Source organism: Myxine glutinosa, chromosome 14 (genome assembly GCF_964187855.1).
Source record: "Myxine glutinosa chromosome 14, kmMyxGlut1.1, whole genome shotgun sequence".
NCBI classification, from domain to species: Eukaryota; Metazoa; Chordata; class Myxini; order Myxiniformes; family Myxinidae; genus Myxine; species Myxine glutinosa.
In genome coordinates this window covers 63474688-63497425 of record NC_136274.1, presented here as the reverse complement: position 1 = coordinate 63497425, position 22738 = coordinate 63474688, and the positions used below count along the sequence as shown (strand labels likewise).

Genomic DNA, 22738 nt, shown 5'->3' with positions numbered 1-22738 from the left:
AGATCCAACTCAACATTTCCTCCATCTGCAGCTCCCTCTGTGCACACCTTACATTTGAATGTAGCTGCCACACTGGTTAATGACCCTCTCAGACCACTACATTTTTGATGAACCCACTCAGCGCACATTGTACACTGAATGGAGTTCTCTCCGACACCCTTCCTACACACAGCACAGGGCCACTTCCCAGTTCTTTCCACCTCACCATATGCTTTACCACTTGCCATCACCTTCGTCTTTCCGATATTCACGTTCAGACCTTTTGTCTCCATACATTCCTTCCACGTGTCCATCTTTTCCTTCAGTCCATCCATACTTTCCGCAATCAACACCAGATCATCTGCATACAACAACTCCCACGGTAAACCCTCCTTTACGTTCTGAGCCAGCACCTCCATCACAGCTACAAATAGTAGTGGACTTAGTACCGACCCCTGATGCACTCCCACCTTCACCTCAAACTCACCACTGTTCCCGTCCTTCGTCCTTACAGCTGTGCCCGCTCTTTTGTACATTGCCATCAGTACTCTGATCAACCATTCCTCCACTCCTAACTTCCTCAATGCCCATGTCAATACTTTGCGTGGAACCCGATCGAATGCTTTCTCCAGATCAACAAACCTAAGAAACAACTTCTTCCTCTTCTCCATGTACTTCTCCTGCAACTGCCTCACAATGAAAAGCACGTCTGTCGTTCCTCTTCCTGGCATAAATCCAAACTGCATTTCGTCGATCTTCACTTTCTTCCTTATCCTCCTCTCCAACACCCTTTCCAATACCTTCATTCCATGCTCCAATAACTTTATCGCTCGGTACGAGCCACACTCCAGAGGGTCACCTTTCCCCTTGTATAGAGGGACGAGGGTACTCAGTTCCCAATCCACTGGAATGCGGCCTTCTTTCACCACCAGATTACAGATCTCTGTCATTCTCTTCACACCCCAACTTCCTGCTGCCTTCAACATATCTCCCACAACTCCCGTCGGCCCTCCCGCTTTTCTACCCTTAATTGCTTTTATCGCTTCCTCAACTTCCTTCTCAGTTATCTTCTCTGCCGGTCCTAAAACTGGGTTACTCTCTATGTTGCCATCCCATTCATTCTCTGTATTCAACAGCATTTCCATATATATTTTCCATCTTCCTTTAATTCCATCTGGGTCGACAACGATTTGTCCCACTTCATCCTTCAAGCAGCTCACCCCCATCACATCACACCTCTCTTTCGCTATCTGCTTTGCAATCCTGAATACCGCTCTCTGACCCTCTTCCGAATCCAAGCGTTCTCCGAACATTTTCCTACATGCCTCCTGCGCCTTTGCTACCTCTTTCTTTGCAGCCTTCCTGGCTGCCTTATAACTTTCATGCTCTGCTGTTTCTGCTCCCGTACCCTTCGCCTTCTGCCACTCCTTGAACTTCTTCCTCTTCTCGTCAATCCTCTTTCCAACTTCATCATCCCACCACCATGTTTCCGAGTGCCTCGGTGGTCCTTTTGTCCATCCACATACCTCACCAACGGCTCCCAACAGACTAGCTTTCATTGACATCCAACCACTTTCAAGCTCAACCACATCATCCTCGACCCTACTCAGCCTCTCTTTTAATGCCTCCCTTACTGTCACCTCTTTCAACCTCCACACCTTCATTCTCGGTTGGTACTTCACCCGCCGAGCTCTCCTCGCACCTTTCACCCTTACGTCGCAGACAACCAAGTGTTGCTGTGAAACAGCCTCCTCCCCCGGGATCACCTTTGTGTCTCGGAGGTGCCCCCTATCTCGCCTACGCACCATCAGGTAGTCAACGGTTGTCGTCGACCCACCTGACGTGTATGTAATAGGCTTATTATCCTCTTTCTGGAACTGAGTATTACAAATCAACAAATCAGCTCCATCAGCAAACTCCAAAATCCTTTCACCTTCTCCATTTCTCACGCCATATCCGTAACCCCCATGAACTCCGTCAAAACCATCCATACTCCTTCCCACATGTCCATTTAGGTCTCCTCCGACCACAACAACTTCCCCATCTTTCACGTTTTCCATCAGCTTCTCTATCGCACACCAGAACTTGTCCTTCTCTTCATCGCTCCGACCAACCTGCGGAGCATATCCCGAGATGACGTTCACCAAGAGCTTTCCAATCATCATTTTCACCATCATCAACCTATCACTCACTCTAGTCACACTCACCACACTGTCTACAAACTCCTCAGAAAACAGGACACCAACACCATTCACGCCCTCCAGGCACCCTTGCCACACAAACTTGTATTTCTGTCCCTGCCTACCCTTCACCATTCTCACACCACTTCCCTTCCATCTCGTCTCTTGCACACAACATATGTCCACTCTTCTTCTGACCAATACTTCCACCACTTCTCCTGATCTCCCTGTCATTGTCCCTACATTCCATGTCCCAAACCTCAGAAACCGATCTCCACTTCGGGCTGTACCCTGCCCACATGTAGTTGTAATTGTCATGGTTCTCTTTTTGAGGCAATGTTTTTTTTATGGCCGAATGCCCTTCCTGACGCCAACCCTCTTAGTCGCCTCCTATGACACGCAGGGATACGGCGTACCTATTCTTATCCAGGGTACACACTGGGAAACGTTTAAAACATGGAAATCCTGGGGGGGGGGGGGGGGGGGGGCGGATCACCGCTGCGGTTTAAACATATTTAAATAAATATTTAAACAAAACCATGAAAACAATCTGGGAAAAGTCTCTAAGTGAGAACGTGGATTTGAGAAAGCAGGAGCAGAGGTGAAAGAACAAACGAGAATATAGGGGGCGGGGCACAAGTCGAGACGAGGAGGCCGCACGAGACACCAGGCCGCACGAGGCGCGGACAAAGAAACGACTAATTACACACAAATTTGCAACAACTACAAAACCAAAACCAAATAGAAACACACAATAACACATAAATAACCACCTTTAGAGGCCATTTTTCCCCGCAAGCGGGGGTTGGCCTTTTTCGGGAACCGTGGTTGTTGTTGTTTTTCGGTCCCCTTTTTGAAGCAATGTTTTACGGCCGGATGCCCTTCCTCACGCCAACCCTTTTTGCCGCCTTTAACGACAAACAGGGAATTACCAGTGAACTGGTCCTCAAATAGTCGACCTCAGAAGGATGACAGGCTGAGTCAACCCCCCTGGTGTTAATTCAGCGATCGACCGGGATTCGAACCCAGGATCCTAGGATCCTAAGCTGACACCCTAGCCGCTAGCCCAACACCAGGGTTACACAACATACACAACACAACATACATACACAACATACATACACAACATACATACACAACATACACAATAACACATACACAACAACACATACACAACAACACATACACAACAAAATACGCAGCGGAAATTTGACAAAGAAACAAACGGGAAAACACTCAAACTTTGATGCCGTGGAGAGATCAAAGCAAGCCCCATCGCTCGAGGGACCGGAAGCGGACTCGAGGGACTGATCAGCATTTCAACAACAAAAAAAATATATAAACAAGTCAGGAGACGACGATGGTTCACGAGCGAGCGGTATTATCTGTTATGAGACTAGTTAGCTACACAATACAGAAAATTCGGTTCGATTCTGACAACTTTGAAAATTTGACCTTTGTGACCTTCAAAGGTCAAAGGTCGAAGATTCTGAAATTTGTTGGAAAACTTATATTTCATGATGTATGTGATAATATAAGATCATGTACGACATTTCACCCTATCAGGAAGCTAACAATGTAATAAAACCATCAAAAATCGACTTTTCTAAATTTCGTGACTTTGTGACCTTGACCTTGGGGCAAAAATGAAAAAAAAAAAAACGAGCTCCGTGGGGCTGGACACATGACATTGGCCTAACGCCTAACCAAATACCAAAACCCCTGTCAGATTCCACCAACTCCCTCGGAGATGATGTAGCTTGAACTCGATTACCCCCTAACAAGACATCTTTTTCAGGCGTTGCTCCGCCCACAATGGGCGCAATACGCCCACTCTAGGCAGGACACAACAAGATCATGATATCAACCCCCCACCCAAGTTTCATCAAGATCGGATGATATGGGTAGTTATGCTGCGGACAGACAGACAGACACACACACCCATGACGAATATAGTGGTCACTCTGTTTGATAACTCATAATTATAAACCATAATTACCCTCGCCAGAGGAGAGCGTATTGCATTTGAGTCCATTTGTTTGTCTGCACAGAATAAATATGATTTTCTCTGCAACCATTGGTCCGATTGACAGGAAATGTTCACCATTGGTGCACCTCCACCTGTCGAATTTGTTAATGATAATTTTGACGTCATATGCCACGTGGTACGGGCGCCATCTTGGAAAAAACGAAAAGCTTTGCACCTCTATATCTCCGAAAGCGTTGCATAGAAAAAAAATTGAGACATGGCTCATTGTAAAGAACTCTCCACGGGGAATAAAATATGTTAATGATGATGTCATAGGTGCCTCCATAATGACGTCATAATTCGACAAGCACAAAACTTCATCCGATCAAGATGAAATTTCTTGAGCATCATCAATGGATAAATTGGTGGTGAAAAACAATGATGCCGTCATCGGTCACATGGTTCGTCCACCATATTTGTTTGAACATAAAAGCCTTAAAAACCACTGAAAACACGTCCTGGCGAGGGTCTGCAATCTCCGATTGCTCTCTCTAGTTATTAAATGAATCACACCAAACCTTTATTATATTGTAAATGTAAGAACCCATCAACTTTTGGGTTATGAGACAAGATAAAAGTATTTACATTTTTTTTGGCTAGGGAACAGCCACTGTGCAACACATTTTTTATTAAAAGTTTATAAACACACTCTTATATCAATATAGACGAAATAATCACTGTAAAGAGCTTCCAATGCCCATTTAAGTTACAAAGCAAACCACCTGTTTTCGTTTTGGAGAGCCGGGCACCGAAGCATCTTCACTTTTCAAGATCGAGATATTGTTTTGATCTCTACGGGCAGAACAGAACAAAATCAAAATTTATTTCTCATTGAATATTCTGCAGGACACACACCAAAAGAAATAGGTGGGTACCCTTTGCTTTATAAAAGAGTATCTACTTATCAATAAATAAAAGTCACTCAATTTGTAAAGAAGCATGAAAAGCTGCAGTTCATGATGTGAAGCGAGAGAGTGAGAGACAACGTCACCAAATATCTATCAATGAGAACTCAAAATCAAATTCAAAAACACACCTGGTAAACCATTTAACGTGTCCTAACTAGTGTGAGATCACTGCAGAATACATTTAAAAAACAAACTAGAAAAAAGAATTTGATGCATTTGCATCAATGGACGTACCTCAATCGCCCACGCTAGATGTCAAACAACTGTTGTGTTTGATCTCAATTTAAGGTGCCATGAAAAAATTAAGTTCCCATGAGAAAAAAAAAAGAGAAGAGGGGATGTGTAGGAGAGAACATCAGATGCTTCCAATTTGAGTTATGGTCTGCAAAATGATTCTCAGAAGGTACATCACCGTTGACCTGTTCAATCTAAAATTTAATCAGTTCACTTTGAATTACAGTCCAGAGTTAAGCCAAGTTTGGTCAAAACCCTATCAGTGGTTGAAAAGTTACCGTGGCAACAAAAATTGATCACAGACGGACAACCCGTAAAAAAATAATGCCTCCGGTGGCAAAGGCATAACAATTCAATAAAAGCAAAATATATCCTCCAGATGTGATTTTCTTTATGGGCAGTCATTTCTCAGGGGATTAAAAGAAAAAGCATCATCTAGCTTTGTGTTGGTCAACTCATGGCCCTCAACACATCTACCTGCAGTCCATCTACCTATCACCCCCAATTCATATTAATACTGCAATGGTGGCTTGTTAAAAATAACATGCCGAGCAAAGAAGGGCATTCATATTTGGACAAATAATCGCGACTGAAGAGTCGCTCTTGTCCAAAAGGCTTTAATTTGAGGAAAAAGCGCAGGAAATATATATATATATATATATATATATATCTCTATATATAAAGGAGGAGTGTCTGTGTGTGTGTGTATGTGTATGTGTATGTGTATGTGTATGTGTATGTGTGTGTGTGTGTGTGTGTGTCTGTCTGGATGTCCGCTTATAACTCAAGAACTACACATGGGAGAAAAGTTTTAGACACAGATTCGGAATCAGCATAAAATCCCGGTGGTTTTAGGCTACGTTTTATTTTAATATCAATGGTTTAAAAAAACCGCGCCAGCTGCAATTCCATGGTGTAGTTTGTGGCGGCGCGAGACGTTCGGGGTGTATTGCAATGGTTTGTCGGGTTTGGCTGTGGGTCCAGAATAGCTCCATTTCCTTATGTTCTTCCACTTTTATTTAGATTCTTCTGTTACAACGCCTTCGTTATCTACCTTATATCCCCTCCGACGAGGCCGCTACATAATTTCATGCGGCAGAATTTCGTGCATTTTGAGTGAAAGAAGTGAGACGAAGTTGTAGGAGGAAGAAGAGGCGCAGTCACTGTGGAGGCCTCGATCGTGAGTGGAAATGGCGGGAATTGCGTTTGTATCGCAAAGTAAAGGATCTGCATTCATTTCTGAACTTGCATTGGTGGATTGTTATACATCTGCATTATTTTTCATAAAAAACTTTATGTTGAACTTGAAGGCTCCAAGCACAGACTATATATATAGCCCTCATTGAGGTAAAAATAAAAGTAAAAAGCCTGCTATCGCTTGCCAAGCTAGCAGTTCCCCCCTCCCCCTCCCCTCCCCCCTCTCCCTCTCCCTCCCCTCCACCCTCTCCCTCCCCTCCCACCCCCCCCCCCCCTCCCCCCCCCCCTCCCACCCCCCTCACCCTCCACCCCCCTCCCCTCCCACCCCCCCTCCCCCCTCCGGTACCGATATATATATACCAGTATACCTATATATATATTTTTTGTATACAAGATTGAGGCTTGTGTAAGAGCTAACACATTAAACACGAAAACATAAAACACAATAAAGGGAGCGGGAGACAAGACAGGGAGAGAGAGGGAAGCATACAAGCACAACAGCAGAGAACAGAGACGTCAGTAGATCTGTGTAAGGGAGAGGGGCGGGGGAGGGGAAGGGGGGTACACGGTATAAAGCAAATGAACACTACGAGGAATTTCAGGATGAAGTCGAAGATTGAAAGAGGTGGATTTGGGGTGTTTTATCGGGGGTAGAAAAGATCAAGGTTTTGGATGGGGGAAGATAAGAGATGGTGTTGAACCGGAGCTGTTTTAAAGACCTGGAGGGAGAAAATAAATTTAAAATCCACACTGCAGCTGGGACAGCCATCTGCAGACAGTCACAAGGACGCAACAACACAACAACATGCATTTTAAGGCCATTTTCCCTGCTGGAGCGGGGGTTAGCCTTACGGTCCCCATGACAATCTTCTCGATTTTGCCCTATTTTCTGCATCTCTCCTTGTTAACCCCCTTGCCCGCATTTCTTCTTCCACCATCTTTAGCCAAGTCTTTCTCGGTCTTCCCTGTCCTCTACTTCCTTCGACATTTATTTCCATCACTCTTCTCAACCAGTCACTTTCATCCTTCCTCAACACATGAACAAACCATCTCAACCTGTTCCTCTTCACATCAATCACAGGCTCTATTCCCATCAACTTTCGCAAATCATCATTTGTCTTCCTCTCTCTCAACGATACTCCGCACATCCACCGAACCATTCGCATTTCCACCCTTTCCAGCCTTCGTTGCTGCTCTACGTTCATTACCCATGTCTCGCTCCCATAAATCATAACACTTCTCACACATGCAGCATACACCTTTCCCTTCAGCTTCAACGACACTCCCCTCCTCATCAGCACGCCATTCAGTTCCCGAAACTTCTTACATGCACATCTCACTCGAGCAACCGTTGCCGAGTCTGATCCACCATCTCCATTCAGCATGTCTCCGAGGTAGCAAAATGTTTTCACACCTTCCAGCTTCACGCCGTCTCCAAGATCCAACTCAACATTTCCTCCATCTGCAGCTCCCTCTGTGCACACCTTACATTTGAATGTAGCTGCCACACTGGTTAATGACCCTCTCAGACCACAACATTTTTGATGAACCCACTCAGCGCACATTGTACACTGAATGGAGTTCTCTCCGACACCCTTCCTACACACAGCACAGGGCCACTTCCCAGTTCTTTCCACCTCACCATATGCTTTACCACTTGCCATCACCTTCGTCTTTCCGATATTCACGTTCAGACCATTCGTCTCCATACATTCCTTCCACTTGTTCATCTTTTCCTTCAGTCCATCCATACTTTCTGCAATTAACACCAGATCATCTGCATACAACAACTCCCACGGTAAACCCTCCTTTACGTTCTGAGCCAGCACCTCCATCAAAGCTACAAATAGTAGTGGACCTAGTACAGACCCCTGATGCACTCCCACCTTCACCTCAAACTCACCACTGTTCCCGTCCTTCGTCCTTACAGCTGTGCGCGCTCTTTTGTACATTGCCATCACTACGCTGATCAACCATTCCTCCACTCCTATCTTCCTCAATGCCCATGTCAATACTTCGCGTGGAACCCTATCGAATGCTTTGTCCAGATCAACAAACCCAAGAAACAACTTCTTCCTCTTCTCCATGTACTTCTGCAACTGCCTCACAATAAAGAGCGTGTCTGTCGTTCCTCTTCCTGGCATAAATCCAAGCTGCATTTCGTCGATCTTCACCTTCTTCCTTATCCTCTTCTTCAACACCCTTTCCAATACCTTCATTCCATGCTCCAATAACTTTATCGCTCGGTACGAGCCACACTCCAGACTGTCACCTTTCCCCTTGTATAGAGGGATGAGGGTACTCAGTTCCCAATCCATTGGAATGCGGCCTTCTTTCACCACCAGATTGCAGATCTCTGTCATTCTGTTCACACCCCAATTTCCCGCTGCCTTCAACATATCTCTCACAACTCCTGTTGGCCCTCCGGCTTTTCTACTCTTTTTTTTTTTCTTTTTTTTTCTTCTTGTGTACAGAGTCGAGGCTCGTGAAAGAGCTAATATTTATCAAACAAACAAATCAAACAAACAAGCAAACAACGTATATAAAAAGGGGAGCGGTCGACAAGATGGGGAGAGAAGGGGAGGAAGCACACAAACACAACATTTGAGAGCAGGGACATCGGGAGATGTTTTTGGAGGGAGAGGACCTGGGGGGAGGCAGGATAGGTATAAAACGCAAGGACACCAAGGACTTCCAGGAAAGAAGTCGAAAGTCACCTCAAAAAAGTGGATTTGGGGTGAAATTAGCGGGGGTAGAAAAGATCAAGGTTTTGGATTGGGGAAGATAAGAGATGGTGGTGAACAGCCGTTTTAAAGACCTGGAGGGAGGAGTGGGATTGAAGAGAGTGAGGGAGTTTGTTCCAGAGGCGGGAGAAAAGAGGAATGAAGGAGTGAAGGTGAGCAGAGAGTCTTGATTTTGGCAGTTTAACCATAAGAGGGTTGCAGGCAGATGTTGTGCGACCTGCAGGAATATTTGGGGGACAGAGCCCAGAGAGAGCTGGGGGAGCAAGGCCGGAGAGGAGTCGGTAGAAGATGGAAAGACCACCAAACTGCCTGCGGTGATTAAGTGAAAGGCCCTCGGAGATAGCGTCATCGCGGGAGATTCCAATGATTCTGAACGCTTTGGTTTCAACAGCGTGAAGACGAGCTAGGTGTGAGGCAGGAGCACCAGCCCAGAGGGGAGAGCAGTACTCCATTGAGCTGCGGATGAAAGCCTTGTATGTGGTGAGGAGCTCAGGTGTGCCAAGGAAGGACTTCGCACGACGGAGGATGCCCAGTCGGCGACTGGCTTTGGAGGCCAGCTTGGAAATGTGGTTTTCCCAGGAAAGATCATGGCAGATAGTGAGAGCCAAAAGCTTGAGTGACAGAACTTCTTGGAGAGGATTATTCAGAAAGTAGAAGGGAGGGTTGTCCAGTCGGTCTTTTCGGAGAGACATCGTAAGAGTGTGAGATTTGTCAGGATTGAAAGACATGTCCCACTTGTTTGCCCAGTCTGTGATTTTGTCCAGGTCTGCAGAGAGTGAGGAGGCTGCAGACTGCCGATCTGAGGGATGAGGAATGGAGCGGCAGAGAGTGGAGTCATCAGCAAAGAGATAGAGAGGATTTTCAAGAGAGTCAGAGAGATCATTGATGAAGACCAGAAAAAGCACAGGGCCCAGAACACTGCCTTGGGGAACTCCAGCCTGAACAGGAAGAGGAGATGAGAGAAACCCATTCAGGGCTACACGTTGATGACGACTGGAGAGGAAGTCCACCAGCCATGCGTGGAGATTTCCATGGATACTAAAGGAGTAGAGTTTGGTGAGCAGAGCGGGGTGCCAGACCGTATCGAAGGCACGTGATATGTCGAGGGAGACAGCTCTAATTTCCTGTTTGGCATTGAGGACCTCCATCCATTGTTGAGACAGTAGAAGCAGCATGTCCAGAGTAGAGTGACCTGGTCTGAAACCAAATTGATGATCAGAGATCAAACCATTGGAGAAGAGGTAAGGGAAGATTTCATATCCGAAGCAATGATGGATTCCATGACTTTGCTGATAATTGGGAGAAGGCTGATTGGTCTGTAGTTGCTAGGATCTGTTTTTGCACCTTTTTTGTGCAAAGCGGTGATGTTGGCTGATTTCCAAGCAGATGGCAGTTGACCTTAAGCAAAAGAGAGGGTGAAGAGTGCAGTGAAATCGTATTCGTACTGAACCCGGGGTGATGCTCGCTGCTCGTTGACACCGCTAGGGGCGCGGCTATAAGACCCGCTGCTGCGGACGGTGCTCCGAGACTTCTCCCGTGACATGTTACATCTGGTAGACTCGCTAACGGTACGCCAGCATAGAATATTAAGCTTGCTTGCATTGAATGTTATGAATGGTCCCATGTGATGCCAAATCTTATTCCTATTGCATTTCCTGTATTACAGAATGATGTCATGATCTAAAATGGAATTAAACCACCAGTTGGACTAAAGTTGTGTGGACCTGATTGGTTTTCCACAACACTTAATTCCATTTTAAATCTACCGACATGGCGGGCAACAAGACGCTGGGGGTTGCAACATTCTGTGCCGACCCGCAAGCCCCGGATGGTGGATTGCAACTGAAGCACTGGCTCAGAACGTTGGAGCATCATTTCGCGGAGCCTGAGACCGAGCTGACGGCTGTCGCGAAGCTAGCAACACTTCATTCAAAAATCGACTACAAGGTGTACAATTCCATCGCACAATTCGCGACGTACGACCTCTCGATCGCGCAGCTCAAACGGTTGTACGTAAAGGAAAAGAGCCCGGTGTGTGCTCGATATTTGCTGCTAACGTGACGTCAGCAACCCAACGAGCCGATGGACCACTACGCCCAGGAGCTCCGGCAGCTCTTGCTGGACAGCACCAGGGAGCCACGGACTCACGCGCAGTCTCAGGATGATCTTCTTTTAGATGCCTATATTGCTGGGGTCTCCTCCCAGGAACTAAGGCTCAAGCTCCTGGAGAAGACCGACCTGACCTTCGCTACGGCACTCGAGCAAGGAAAGGTATACACCGAAGCGCGGTTGCAATCGAACACCTATGATCGCACGCGCCTCTTGGCGGGAACTACGCTACACGCACGGCCGGAGAGTGCTACCGCCGAGGACGCGGACCTGCTCGCGGAACTCCGGGATGCTCCGGAGGAAGACCCAGTCCTGACGGCTGCCGCTACGGCCAGACCCAAGGCCTTACGCGGGGCCACTTGCTATTTCTGTGGGGGACCACGTCATCCCCGGCCCGTGTGTCCGGCTCAGGACGCAATATGCCATTTGTGCTCGCAAAAGGGGCATTACGCGAAAGTGTGCCGGAAAACCGCGCGCGGCCGACCTTGGATGGGCTCATTGCGGAGCCTACGAGCCGAGCCCGAAACCCGGCGCCTTACTCGGCTTCGAAGGGCAGGGCCCCTCTCTGCGGGCCCCTGGGCGCTCAGACGACCTTGGCGGGCGTCACCGGACAGCCACCACAGTCTCATCCTCAATCGGGCAGGGCGTATGCGTCCTTGACCAGACTCCGGGCCACACGAGGGGCTTTGGAGCCTCGCCAAGCCCCAGCGGTACGTTCTCGTCGTGTCGCTCATGAGCTAACGGTGGCCCTCACCCGGGAAAAGGCGATTTCGAATTCTACGGAGGCCTTTTTCTGTCAAAAGTGTCAAAAGGCGTTTTCAAATACTACGGAGGCTTTTTCCCGTCAAAATTGTCAGATTTTGAATCGCGAAACACCGGAATGCATGGGAAAGCCCTCTGATGGCATTAACGGATTCCCCATGGACAACGAATACTCCGGCCACGACCGCAAAACTCCTGCTGGCATAGGATCCACCCGCGAGGCTCGTCCGACCCACTCGGGGGGTTCAGTCCCACTCCCAACAGGCTCGTCCGGCCTGGCTCAAGCCCTTATTCCCCTCATGGTCGAAGGCCATTGTGTTCGGGCCTTGGTGGATACAGGGTCTACGGATAGTTTTATCGACCAGCGACTAGTGCTCAGGCATGGATGGCGGGTCTGGAGGTCTACGAGACGGATCTTCATGGCTTCCCAGGGGCTTCGACTCAGCACGAAGGGGGAATGCCGATTGAAACTCGTGCTAAAGGGACGGGTTTTTCCTGATGTACACCTTATGGTTTTACCTGCTTTATGTGCTGATATTCTGTTAGGACACGATTTTCTTAAGCGGCATGGACGTCTGGAAATGGAGTTTGGTGGGCCTGACACGCTTGTTGTGGGGGCCGACGCGCTTGCTGTGTGTGCCCTAGCGCAAATGGACATCCAGCCGCTTTCGCTGTTTCCCAATCTAACCTCTGACTGTACCCCTGTCACGGTAAAATCACGGCGCTACTCTCGCGCAGACATGCAATTCATTGCGGATGAAACGGCTCAGCTCTTGAAAGACGGTATCATAGAACCTAGCCAGTCGCCGTGGCGAGCCCAGGTCTTGGTGGTGCGAAGCGAGGCCCACCGCAGACGCATGGTAATCGACTATTCCCAAACGATTAACCGCTTTACACAGCTGGATGCCTACCCCCTTCCGGGGATGGACGGGCTGGTGCAACAGGTGGCCCAGTATTCGGTCTATAGCACTCTCGATCTCCGTAGTGCGTACCATCAGATCCCTATCTCTAGGGCGGATCGTATCTATACCGCTTTTGAGTCGGGGCAGCGGTTGTACCAGTTTACTCGATTGCCTTTTGGGGTAACGAACGGGGTTGCCTGTTTCCAGAGGGCCATGGATGACCTCATTGCGAGGGAGCACTTAACCGATGTTTTCGTCTACCTAGACAATCTTACGGTTTGTGGGTATGACCAAGGGCACCATGATGCTAATCTGAAGCGCTTCCTCGAGGTCGCGCAGAGGTATCACTTAACTATGAACGAGGATAAGTGCCAATACTCCCTACGCAAGATAGATCTTCTGGGGTACACCGTGACCCATGGCTCTGTCGCTCCGGACAAGGAGCGTCTGCGACCTTTGCTCGACATGGCCCCTCCCTGCGATCGGGCGTCCCTGAAGCGCGCCCTCGGGCTATTCGCCCATTACTCCAAATGGGTACAAAATTTCTCCGCGAAACTTCGCCCCCTCGTGGCCTGCGACACCTTGCCACTGAGTCCGGCCGCGTTGGCGGCCTTTGGAGGCCTTAAGACCGACATCGCCCGTGCTGCCAATCGACGAGAGCGGATCTTTCGTCCTCGAAAGTGATGCCTCGGATCAGGCCATCGCGGCGACCCTCTCCCAAGGAGGGCGTCCGGTGGCTTTCTTTTCACGGACTCTTACCACCGCTGAGCGGAGACACTCGTCCATCGAAAAGGAAGCGTATGCGATCGTCTATTCGGCGATGGCGCCCGTACTTACTCGGGCAGTGCTTCCAAATCATCACGGACCAGCAAAGCGTTGCGTTCATGTACGACACCTTACACGCCCAGCGCATTAAGAATGAGAAAATCACTCACTGGCGTATCGAACTCGCCGACTTCTGTTACACCATCAAATACCGCCCGGGGAAGGATAACCGGGCCGCCGATGCCTTATCAAGACCGGCTACATGCGCGGGTATCACATCTTTGGAGGGCCTACGTGTGCTGCATGCCACTGCGGGCCATCCGGGCGTAACGCGTTTCGCTCATTTTGTGCGGCGTGGCAATCTCCCATACTCGATTGACGATATCCGCCGTATCTGTCGCGACTGCGCTATATGCGCGGAAATCAAACCGCGTTTCTATAACCCACCCATGGGGACTCTGGTTAGGGCTACGAGGCCGTGGGAACGCTTGGCGATGGATTTCAAGGGCCCATTGCCGGTGTCGAGTAGCTCTCGCTATCTGCTCACTATCGTCGATGAGTACTCGCGATTCCCCTTCGCTTATACGTGCGTGGACATGACTGCTGCCACGGTGATGCGATGCTTACAGAACTTGTTCTCAATGTTCGGGTACTCAGCCTATGTACATACCGACCGGGGTGCGGTCTTCTTGTCTCAGGAGGTGCACGGCTATCTGCTCCAAAATAACATTGCTTCTAGTTACACCACGCCGTACAGACCCCAGGCAAATGGGCAGATCGAACGCTTCAACGGGATTATCTGGAGGGCCGTCATGCTCAACCTCCGGACCCTCGATAAATGGGCTTGGTCGCTACCTGTGGCGTTGAACTCGATCAGGGCTCTCCTGTGTATGGCAACCAACCAAACTCCCCACGAGCGACTTTTCCACCACCCCAGGAGCACGGGGTGTATACGGTCTTTACCCAGTTGGCTCGCTGGGCCCGGGCCGGCCTACCTTAAACGGGCGGTTCACGCGAGCAAGTACGACCCCCTAGTGGACAAAGTGCAGATTCTCCAGGCTAATCCTGAGCATGCTCGTGTGATGACGGCTGATGGCCGTGAGACTACTGTCTCCGTACGTCATCTTGTCCCATGCGGGGTCGCCGACCCGAGTAGGGAATCGGACGAACCGATCGAACCCATCTATGAGACTATGGACTCTCCCGACGCTCCCATCGCCGAAAGTCTACCGACCCTCCCCTCACCGCGTCTACCCGGGCCCGACGGCTTGGCGTTAACCCCTTCGTCACCTGACCCTGGTGGCGCCTCCGACGCCGGGGACACTGGGATACGTGATGCCATACCCAGGGAATTTCGGACACGAGCTGGCAGAGAAATTCGCCGCCCGGACCGGTACGGTTGGGTCGACTGATACCCTGTTCCGCACCCGGGTTTGTGCTGACGCTCGCTCGCTTCTAGCCGCTCTGCCGTATAATTCTAACGGGGGGGAGAATATAGTGAAATCGTATTCGTACTGAACCCGGGGTGATGCTCGCTGCTCGTTGACACCGCTAGGGGCGCGGCTATAAGACCCGCTGCTGCGGACGGTGCTCCGAGACTTCTCCTGTGACATGTTACATATGGTAGACTCGCTAACGGTACGCCAGCATAGAATATTAAGCTTGCTTGCATTGAATGTTATGAATGGTCCCATGTGATGCCAAATCTTATTCCTATTGCATTTCCTGTATTACAGAATGATGTCATGATCTAAAATGGAATTAAACCACCAGTTGGACTAAAGTTGTGTGGACCTGATTGGTTTACCACAACAAAGAGAAGAGATAGAGGGAGTGAAAGAGCGGAAGAACAGGATTGTAGGACCCGTGGGCTGATGCCGTCAGGTCCAGTTGCAGAATCAGAGTCGAGGGTTGACAGAAACTTTTCCACCTTGTCAGGAGGAAAGGACACGGAGTCCAGGAGCAGCTGGGTACGACTGGGTATGGTGGATACAGAGAGGGATGGGTTTGGGACACAAGATTTAGAGGCAAACACAGAGTTGAGGCATTCAGCTTTTTCACGTGCGGAGTCAGCTGTGTAGCCGTTTGAGGTAAGGGAGGGGATGGAGGGGGAACAAACACCAGAAACAGATTTGACCAGACGCCACCAGGATTTGGAAGAGGGAGACAGATAAGAGAGTTCGGTCTTGAGAACAGAGAGATATTGTTTCCTGGCTCTCCTGAGGGTGGACACACACTTGTTTCGGGCTTTGTGAAAGGAAATGACATTTCCTTCCGTTGGATTTGCTTTCCAGGAGAGGAAGGCAAGTTGTTTCTGGGCAACAGCCTCACCACAAGATTCCGTGTACCATGGATGGGAGGAAGGGTATGACAACTGAAGACGAGATGGGATAAATCTGTGCATGAGAGAGAGCAATTTACTTTGGAAGAATTCCCAGGATGAGTTTATGTCAGAGGTGGTAGAGATGGGGGACCAGTCCAGATGATTGATGGCTGCTTGAAGACCGTGCCAGTTGGCCTGAGTGAAATGCCAGACTCGTCGACGCTGAGCAGGCTCCCTGAGAATGGTCAGAGAGATGTCCACTTTAACAAGGACATGATCAGATGAGCCGATTGGAGCAGAAGAAGAGCAGCAGACATTTTCAGGGAAGTTAGTCATAACCAAATCCAGAAGAGAAGATGCTCTGTTGACTGAGATCCGGGTCGGGAAATTGACAGATTGTGTCAGTCCCAGTGAGTCGCAGAAGTCCTTTGCTGAGGAGCCATGGCTGGTGAGAGAGGTACCCACACCCAGCCAACTGGCATGGTGACAATTGAAATCACCACATATGAGGAAGAGAGAGTTGGGATGAGCAGATAGAAGTTGGTCCATATTATCAGACAGCGAGATGTAGATGGAGTCATCACTGTTTGGTGGACGGTACAACACACATATGAACAAGAGGTGGGAGCGAAGGGAAGCCGTAGCCAGAGGTATTCCTGGGGGTGAGGTGGAGAGAGGGCAGTGCAGGGCGAGTGAGGAAGAGAGTTTTTGATAAAGATAGCAACCCCACCTCCAGGACGAGGCTCAGGTCTATCATACCGGAGGAGGGAGTAACCCGGGAGAGATACGAAGGAATCAGAGACATCATGAAGGAGGAAAGTTTCTGTTAAGCAGATCACGTCTGGTTTGACAGAAGCAACCTGTATGGAGAGATCAGTTAAGTTTGAACGAAGGCCCCGGATGTTTGAGGTCCATACCGTTAATGAAGAGGAAGGGGGAGCATCGGATACAGAACAGGGGGGAGGAGGGGTAGGGTAAGATGTGGAAGAGGTAGGGAGAGCTGTTGAAGGTGTGTCAGAGATTTCAGAATAGCTCGGAGAAAGGGAAGGATGGGGCGGACAAAAGGTTTGTTGGTGATTGGGTGAGGCACAATGAGGTGTTATTTGAGGAGGGGGAAGAGTGAGGCAGAAGGTTGGGGGAGATGGAGGTGAGAGTTGGAAGGGGGAAGAAGCGGGGAGGACGCTTTGAGGAGGGGGAGTGAGAGGGGGGAAATTGAGAAGAAATGAGGGTGGGGAGATTTGAAGGGGAGGGGCTAGGGGGGAGTTTGGGAGGGAAGGGACAAGGGGAGGTATTTGAAACGGATAGGATATGGGGGAGATTTGGAGGGGAGGGGTGAGGGAGGAGTCTAGGAGGGGAGGGGTGAGGGGGTAGTTTAGGAGGGAGGGGGCAAGGGGGGAGATTTGAAAGGGATGGGTGATGGGGAGGATTAGGAGGGGAGGGGAAAGGGGGAAGATTTGAAAGGGATGGGTGATTGGTAAGATTTGGAGGGGAGGGGTGATGGGGAAGATTTGGAGGGGAGGGGTTATGGGGAAGATTTGGAGGGGAGGGGTGAGATTGGATTTTAGAAAGTGTACGATTAATGGGAAACGAACATTTATTGCAAAATGAGTTTCTTGTGACCTTCGAATTAAAAATACGTTTAAGGACGCTGGATGGAGGATGGAGTGCAGGAGAGTTTAGGGAATGTAGAAAAAAGGCACTATAGGAGATGGAATTTCTTTTTGGGATGAATAGATTTTGTGAGCAAGTCGAAAGAAGCCTTTTAAAGAAGAAGAAGAAAAAGGTGTTATAATATATGACGGAATACAGAACTTGAGGGGAAAGTGTAAACATTGAAGGTTAATCACAGTGAAAACTATCTGGGGAAATGGGGAAGAAACACGTGGTCGAAGAACGAACGAACGAATAAGAATGAATAAACGAATGAGAACAAAGAATAAGAACAGAGAAGGAAATGTTTTTTTTTTGTTTGTTTTTTTTAGTTGAGATTTACACAATGAAGTAGGCTATGGGGTGAAAAGACTGGGAAAACAGAGAACGAAAGTTATTGGATCACAAACGACGGACCGCTGAGAAAAACAAAGCCTCAAGGTTGTACACTGTACAAGGCCTCAAGACACGACACGAATTAACACGATTTTCAATACAGGTATGAAAGATTTGCACCGAAAATCTTCCTCGGGACACAATATACGTACACACACCATAAAATAAATACAGTTATAGCGAAAATACAAATGGAAACAATTACTTAACTTCGATTTCAAATCGCTCGCGACGCGGCAAAGGCCTTGCTCGCGACGCGGCAAACAGACGATTAATTTATGAAAGATAAACACCGAGAAACTTCCAAGGTGCACACTATAACTTCACACACCGAAAGATAAATAGAGTTTCGACAAAATACAATTGTGAACAGACAACTTTGAAAACGTGGAGACCGTCAACTCTTCATTGCTTGAAGACTTCATTGCTTCAAGACTCTTCATTGCCTTTATAGCTTCCTCAACTTCCTTTTCAGTTATCTTCTCTGCCGGTCCTAAAACTGGGTTACTCTCTATGTTGCCATCCCATTCATTCTCTGTATTCAACAGCATTTCCATATCTCTTTTCCATCTTCCTTTAATTCCACCTGGGTCCACAACAATTTGTCCCACTTCATCCTTCAAGCAACTCACCCCCATCACATCACACCTCTCTTTCGCTATTTGCTTTGCAATCATGAAAACCGCTCTCTGACCCTCTTCCGAATCCAAGCGTTCTCCGAACATTTTCCTACATGCCTCCTGCGCCTTTGCTACCTTTCTTTGCAGCCTTCTTGGCTGCCTTATAACTTTCATGTTCTGCTTTTTCTGCTCCCGTACCCTTCGCCTTCTGCCACTCCTTGAACTTCTTCCTCTTCTCGTCAATCCTCTTTCCAACTTCATCATCCCACCACCATGTTTCCGAGTGCCTCAGTGGTCCTTTTGTCCATCCACATACCTCAGCAACGGCTCCCAACAGACTATCTTTCATTGACATCCAACCACTTTCAAGCTCAACCCCATCATCCTCTGCCCTACTCAGCCTCTTTTTAATGCCTCCCTTACTGTCACCTCTTTCAACCTCCACACCTTCATTCTCGGTTGGAACTTCACCCGCCGAGCTCTCCTCGCACCTTTCACCCTTATGTCGGACAACCAAGTGGTGCTGTGAAACGGCCTCCTCCCCCGGGATCAACTTTGTGTCCCTGAGGTGCCCCCTATCTCGCCTACGCACCATCAGGTAGTCAACGGTTGTCGTCGACCCACCTGACGTGTATGTAATAAGCTTATTATCCTCTTTCTGGAACTGAGTATTACAAATCAACAAATCAGCTCCATCAGCAAACTCCAAAATCCTTTCACCTTCTCCATTTCTCACACCATATCCGTAACCCCCATGAACTCCCTCAAAACCGTCCATACTCCTTCCCACATGTCCATTTAGGTCTCCTCCTACCACAACAACTTCCTCATCTTTCACGTTTTCCATCAGCTTCTCCATCGCACACCAGACCTTGTCCTTCTCTTCATCACTCCGACCAACCTGCGGAGCATATCCCAAGATGACGTTCACCAAGAGCTTTCCAAACATCATTTTCACCATCATCAACCTATCACTCACTCTCGTCACACTCACCACACTGTCTGCAAACTCCTCAGAAAAAAAGGCCACCAACACCATTCACACCCTCCGGGCACCCTTGCCACACAAACTTGTATTTCTGTCCCTGACTACCCTTCACCATTCTCACACCACTTCCCTTCCATCTCGTCTCTTGCACACAACATATGTCCACTCTTCTTCTGATCAATACTTCCACCACTTCTCCTGATCTCCCTGTCATTGTCCCTACATTCCATGTCCCAAACCTCAGAAACCGATCTCCACTTCGGGCTGTACCCTGCCCATATGTAGTTGTAATTGTCATGGTTCTCTTTCTGAGGCAATGTTTTCATGGCCGGATGCCCTTCCTGACGCCAACCCTCTTAGTCGCCTCTTACGACACGCAGGGATACTGTGTACCTATTCTAAACTAGGGTACACACCGGGAACAGTCACAAGGAGGGAATTTGTTAAATAAATGCAAAAGCAAGAATAACTTATTGGGTGACGAAATAGAAAACGTTTGCTCAACATGCCAAAACAAAATGTCAATTTCATGTATCCACTCTGACGTTTTAGAGTAGGTTGGTGGTTCATTTTAGCATAGGTTGGCGGTTCATTTTGGCGTAGGTCGGCGGTTCATTTTGGCGTAGGTCGGCGGTTCATTTTGGCGTAGGTCGGCGGTTCGTTTTAGCGTAGGTCGGCGGTTCGTTTTAGCGTAGGTCGGCGGTTCGTTTTAGCGTAGGTCGGCGGTTCGTTTTCGCGTAGGTCGGCGGTTCGTTTTCGCGTAGGTCGGCGGTTCATTTTAGTGTAGGTTGGCGGTTCATTTTAGCGTCGGTTGGCGGTTCATTTTAGCGTAGGTTGGCGGTTCATTTTAGCGTAGGTTGGCGGTTCATTTTAGCGTAGGTTGGAGGTTCATTTTAGCGTAGGTTGGAGGTTCATTTTAGCGTAGGTTGGCGGTTCATTTTAGCGAAGGCTGGCGGTTCAATTTAGTGTAGGTTGGCGGTTCAAGACCCTGGCTGAATTATACCATTGCTGCTTCCTTGGTTGACACTCGGCATTTAGAGGACAGAGCATAAACTAACCCTGTGGGTGGATATCGATTGGAGGAGAAAGATTTATCCTTAAAAGTGCTCCTCTAACTGTGGAGGAAATAAAGCACTTCCATTAGATGGTTATGCCAGCACAAAGTGTGTTCCGAGAAGTTACTTTCCTCTCATGCACGTTTCGCTAAATTTAAGTCCTGTATTGCGTGAGTGTATGCCAGTCCTTCAAAGAGTCTGAGGAACCACAGAAAAGTATTTTAAAAACATTTCATAACCCTTAGCCACTCCCAGACTTATTACATTTGCGGATCTCTCAGCCATTTTCCCACTCGGTGTAACAATCGAGAGTTTGGGAGTATTGTATTTGTACAACCGTTACCCTTCACTTGTCTACCAGCCTGTCAACTCATCACCTCAGACTGTTTACTTAAATATATCTCCAATGAGCCTCCACTTGTGTCGAGAAAAATTAAAAGAGAAAAGTTTGGCATCGATACGCACTCTTGCCACAAGTCAAAATACCAACTGCAGTTCATGCTTAGTGCGTTTAACGGTGTTCTCATTTAATGACAGTGAATGACGGACAGTGAATTTTGTTAAAAGAAATGACCGTTATTAGAAGGATTTTAGGTCATTCAGAATAATAGCGAATAATAGCAAGGCAAAATACAACAGCCTTTAACTTTTCCAGCGAAGATGTGTTTTTGCAGAAAGAATGCCAAGCTTTGCAAGCGAGCATCCCAGGACTCGCCAGCGATGCACAAATTGAACAATTCTTTACGGTAAGCAACACGCGCGATCAAATATTGCGTTCAATTAGATATGACAATCACCCCACATTCCACCACCTGTACGCAAGTACCTGCTTGTTCGCAGAAGGACCTTGTCATGTTTCATAAAAACACTCGATACGCCGTGAACCTTGAAAACAACAACACTGCATTACTTTACATGATCCCCCAAATGAGTTCAACTTCTGAATGCAACTAGTTTTGCATACTTTCCTCCCACACCACCATCCTCCTCCTCTTCAAAATACATCCGGTTATTACAAGTCTCCAGGAAGATAATTCACTGTCATTTCATGAACGAGTTCCAATGCACAGCAATTTTATCAATTCAATCCCACTGTGCACGGGAGATCATTTACAGAATCTCATCTCCCCACTCCTCATTGTTAGCGCCATAACCACGTGCCGTGTATGGTAGAATGCAGTGCAGTGTGGCTTCCTTTGCAGTGTGAGGACGACATTTGTTTGCAAAATTAGAACAAGGTTTGCTCAAAACTTAACAGCAATGGTCTGCCTGGGCCGTCATGGAACAACTGCAGCTGGTCTGCAAACAATCAGACTACAATTAATAATTATATTTGATCTTCCCCCTGTAGAACCGAAATGGTGAGTTTCTTCTCCATCAGAATACTGTGCTTTATGACGCTGAACTGTGGAATGCACACAACAAACATTATAACCATTTATTACAAGATTATCTTGCTGTTGTAGTTGCCATGGCAGCAATCCATGGGGCCATAATTTGTAACCCATTTTCTAACAAAATCAAGTCTTAATTATATGAAGAGTTCATTTGCAAAGCACTCTACTCTCATTTTCAGCAATTCTGAATTTAAAAATGTATTTTGTTAAAATTTCAATGAACTTGATTACTCTCATCTTCTTCTATCAGCAACACCAAAAAATGTAAAATCTATATGGAGAGATGGTTCGGTCGTCATTTTGGGTTCATCTTTTTCAATGTTGGAACTCACAAAAAAGAAGTAAAGACGTTCAGTGATGCAACATGTCAGCAAACCAAGGAAGCTGCAAAGGTTAGGTTAATGTTAATGAGAAAAAGTTGTCAAAGGAACAAAGGAAAGTAAACAAAAAAAATTGTGAAGCTATCAGAAACCTATGAAGAAAGCCATAGATATCAAAGC

General features: G+C 47.8%; 1 protein-coding gene across 1 annotated transcript in view; it reads right to left on the bottom strand.

Moving 5' to 3' along the window:
- LOC137439855 (RING finger protein 17) overlaps positions 1 to 22738 on the bottom strand; it is a 257732-nt gene that overhangs the window by 146239 nt on the left and 88755 nt on the right. The window contains exons 3-4 of the mRNA XM_068136018.2: positions 21668 to 21726; positions 4911 to 4980 (exon numbers count right to left, since the gene is read on the bottom strand). Of these exons, the coding sequence (XP_067992119.2) occupies positions 4911 to 4980; positions 21668 to 21726 (129 nt within the window). The remainder of the gene's footprint in view (positions 1 to 4910; positions 4981 to 21667; positions 21727 to 22738) is intronic.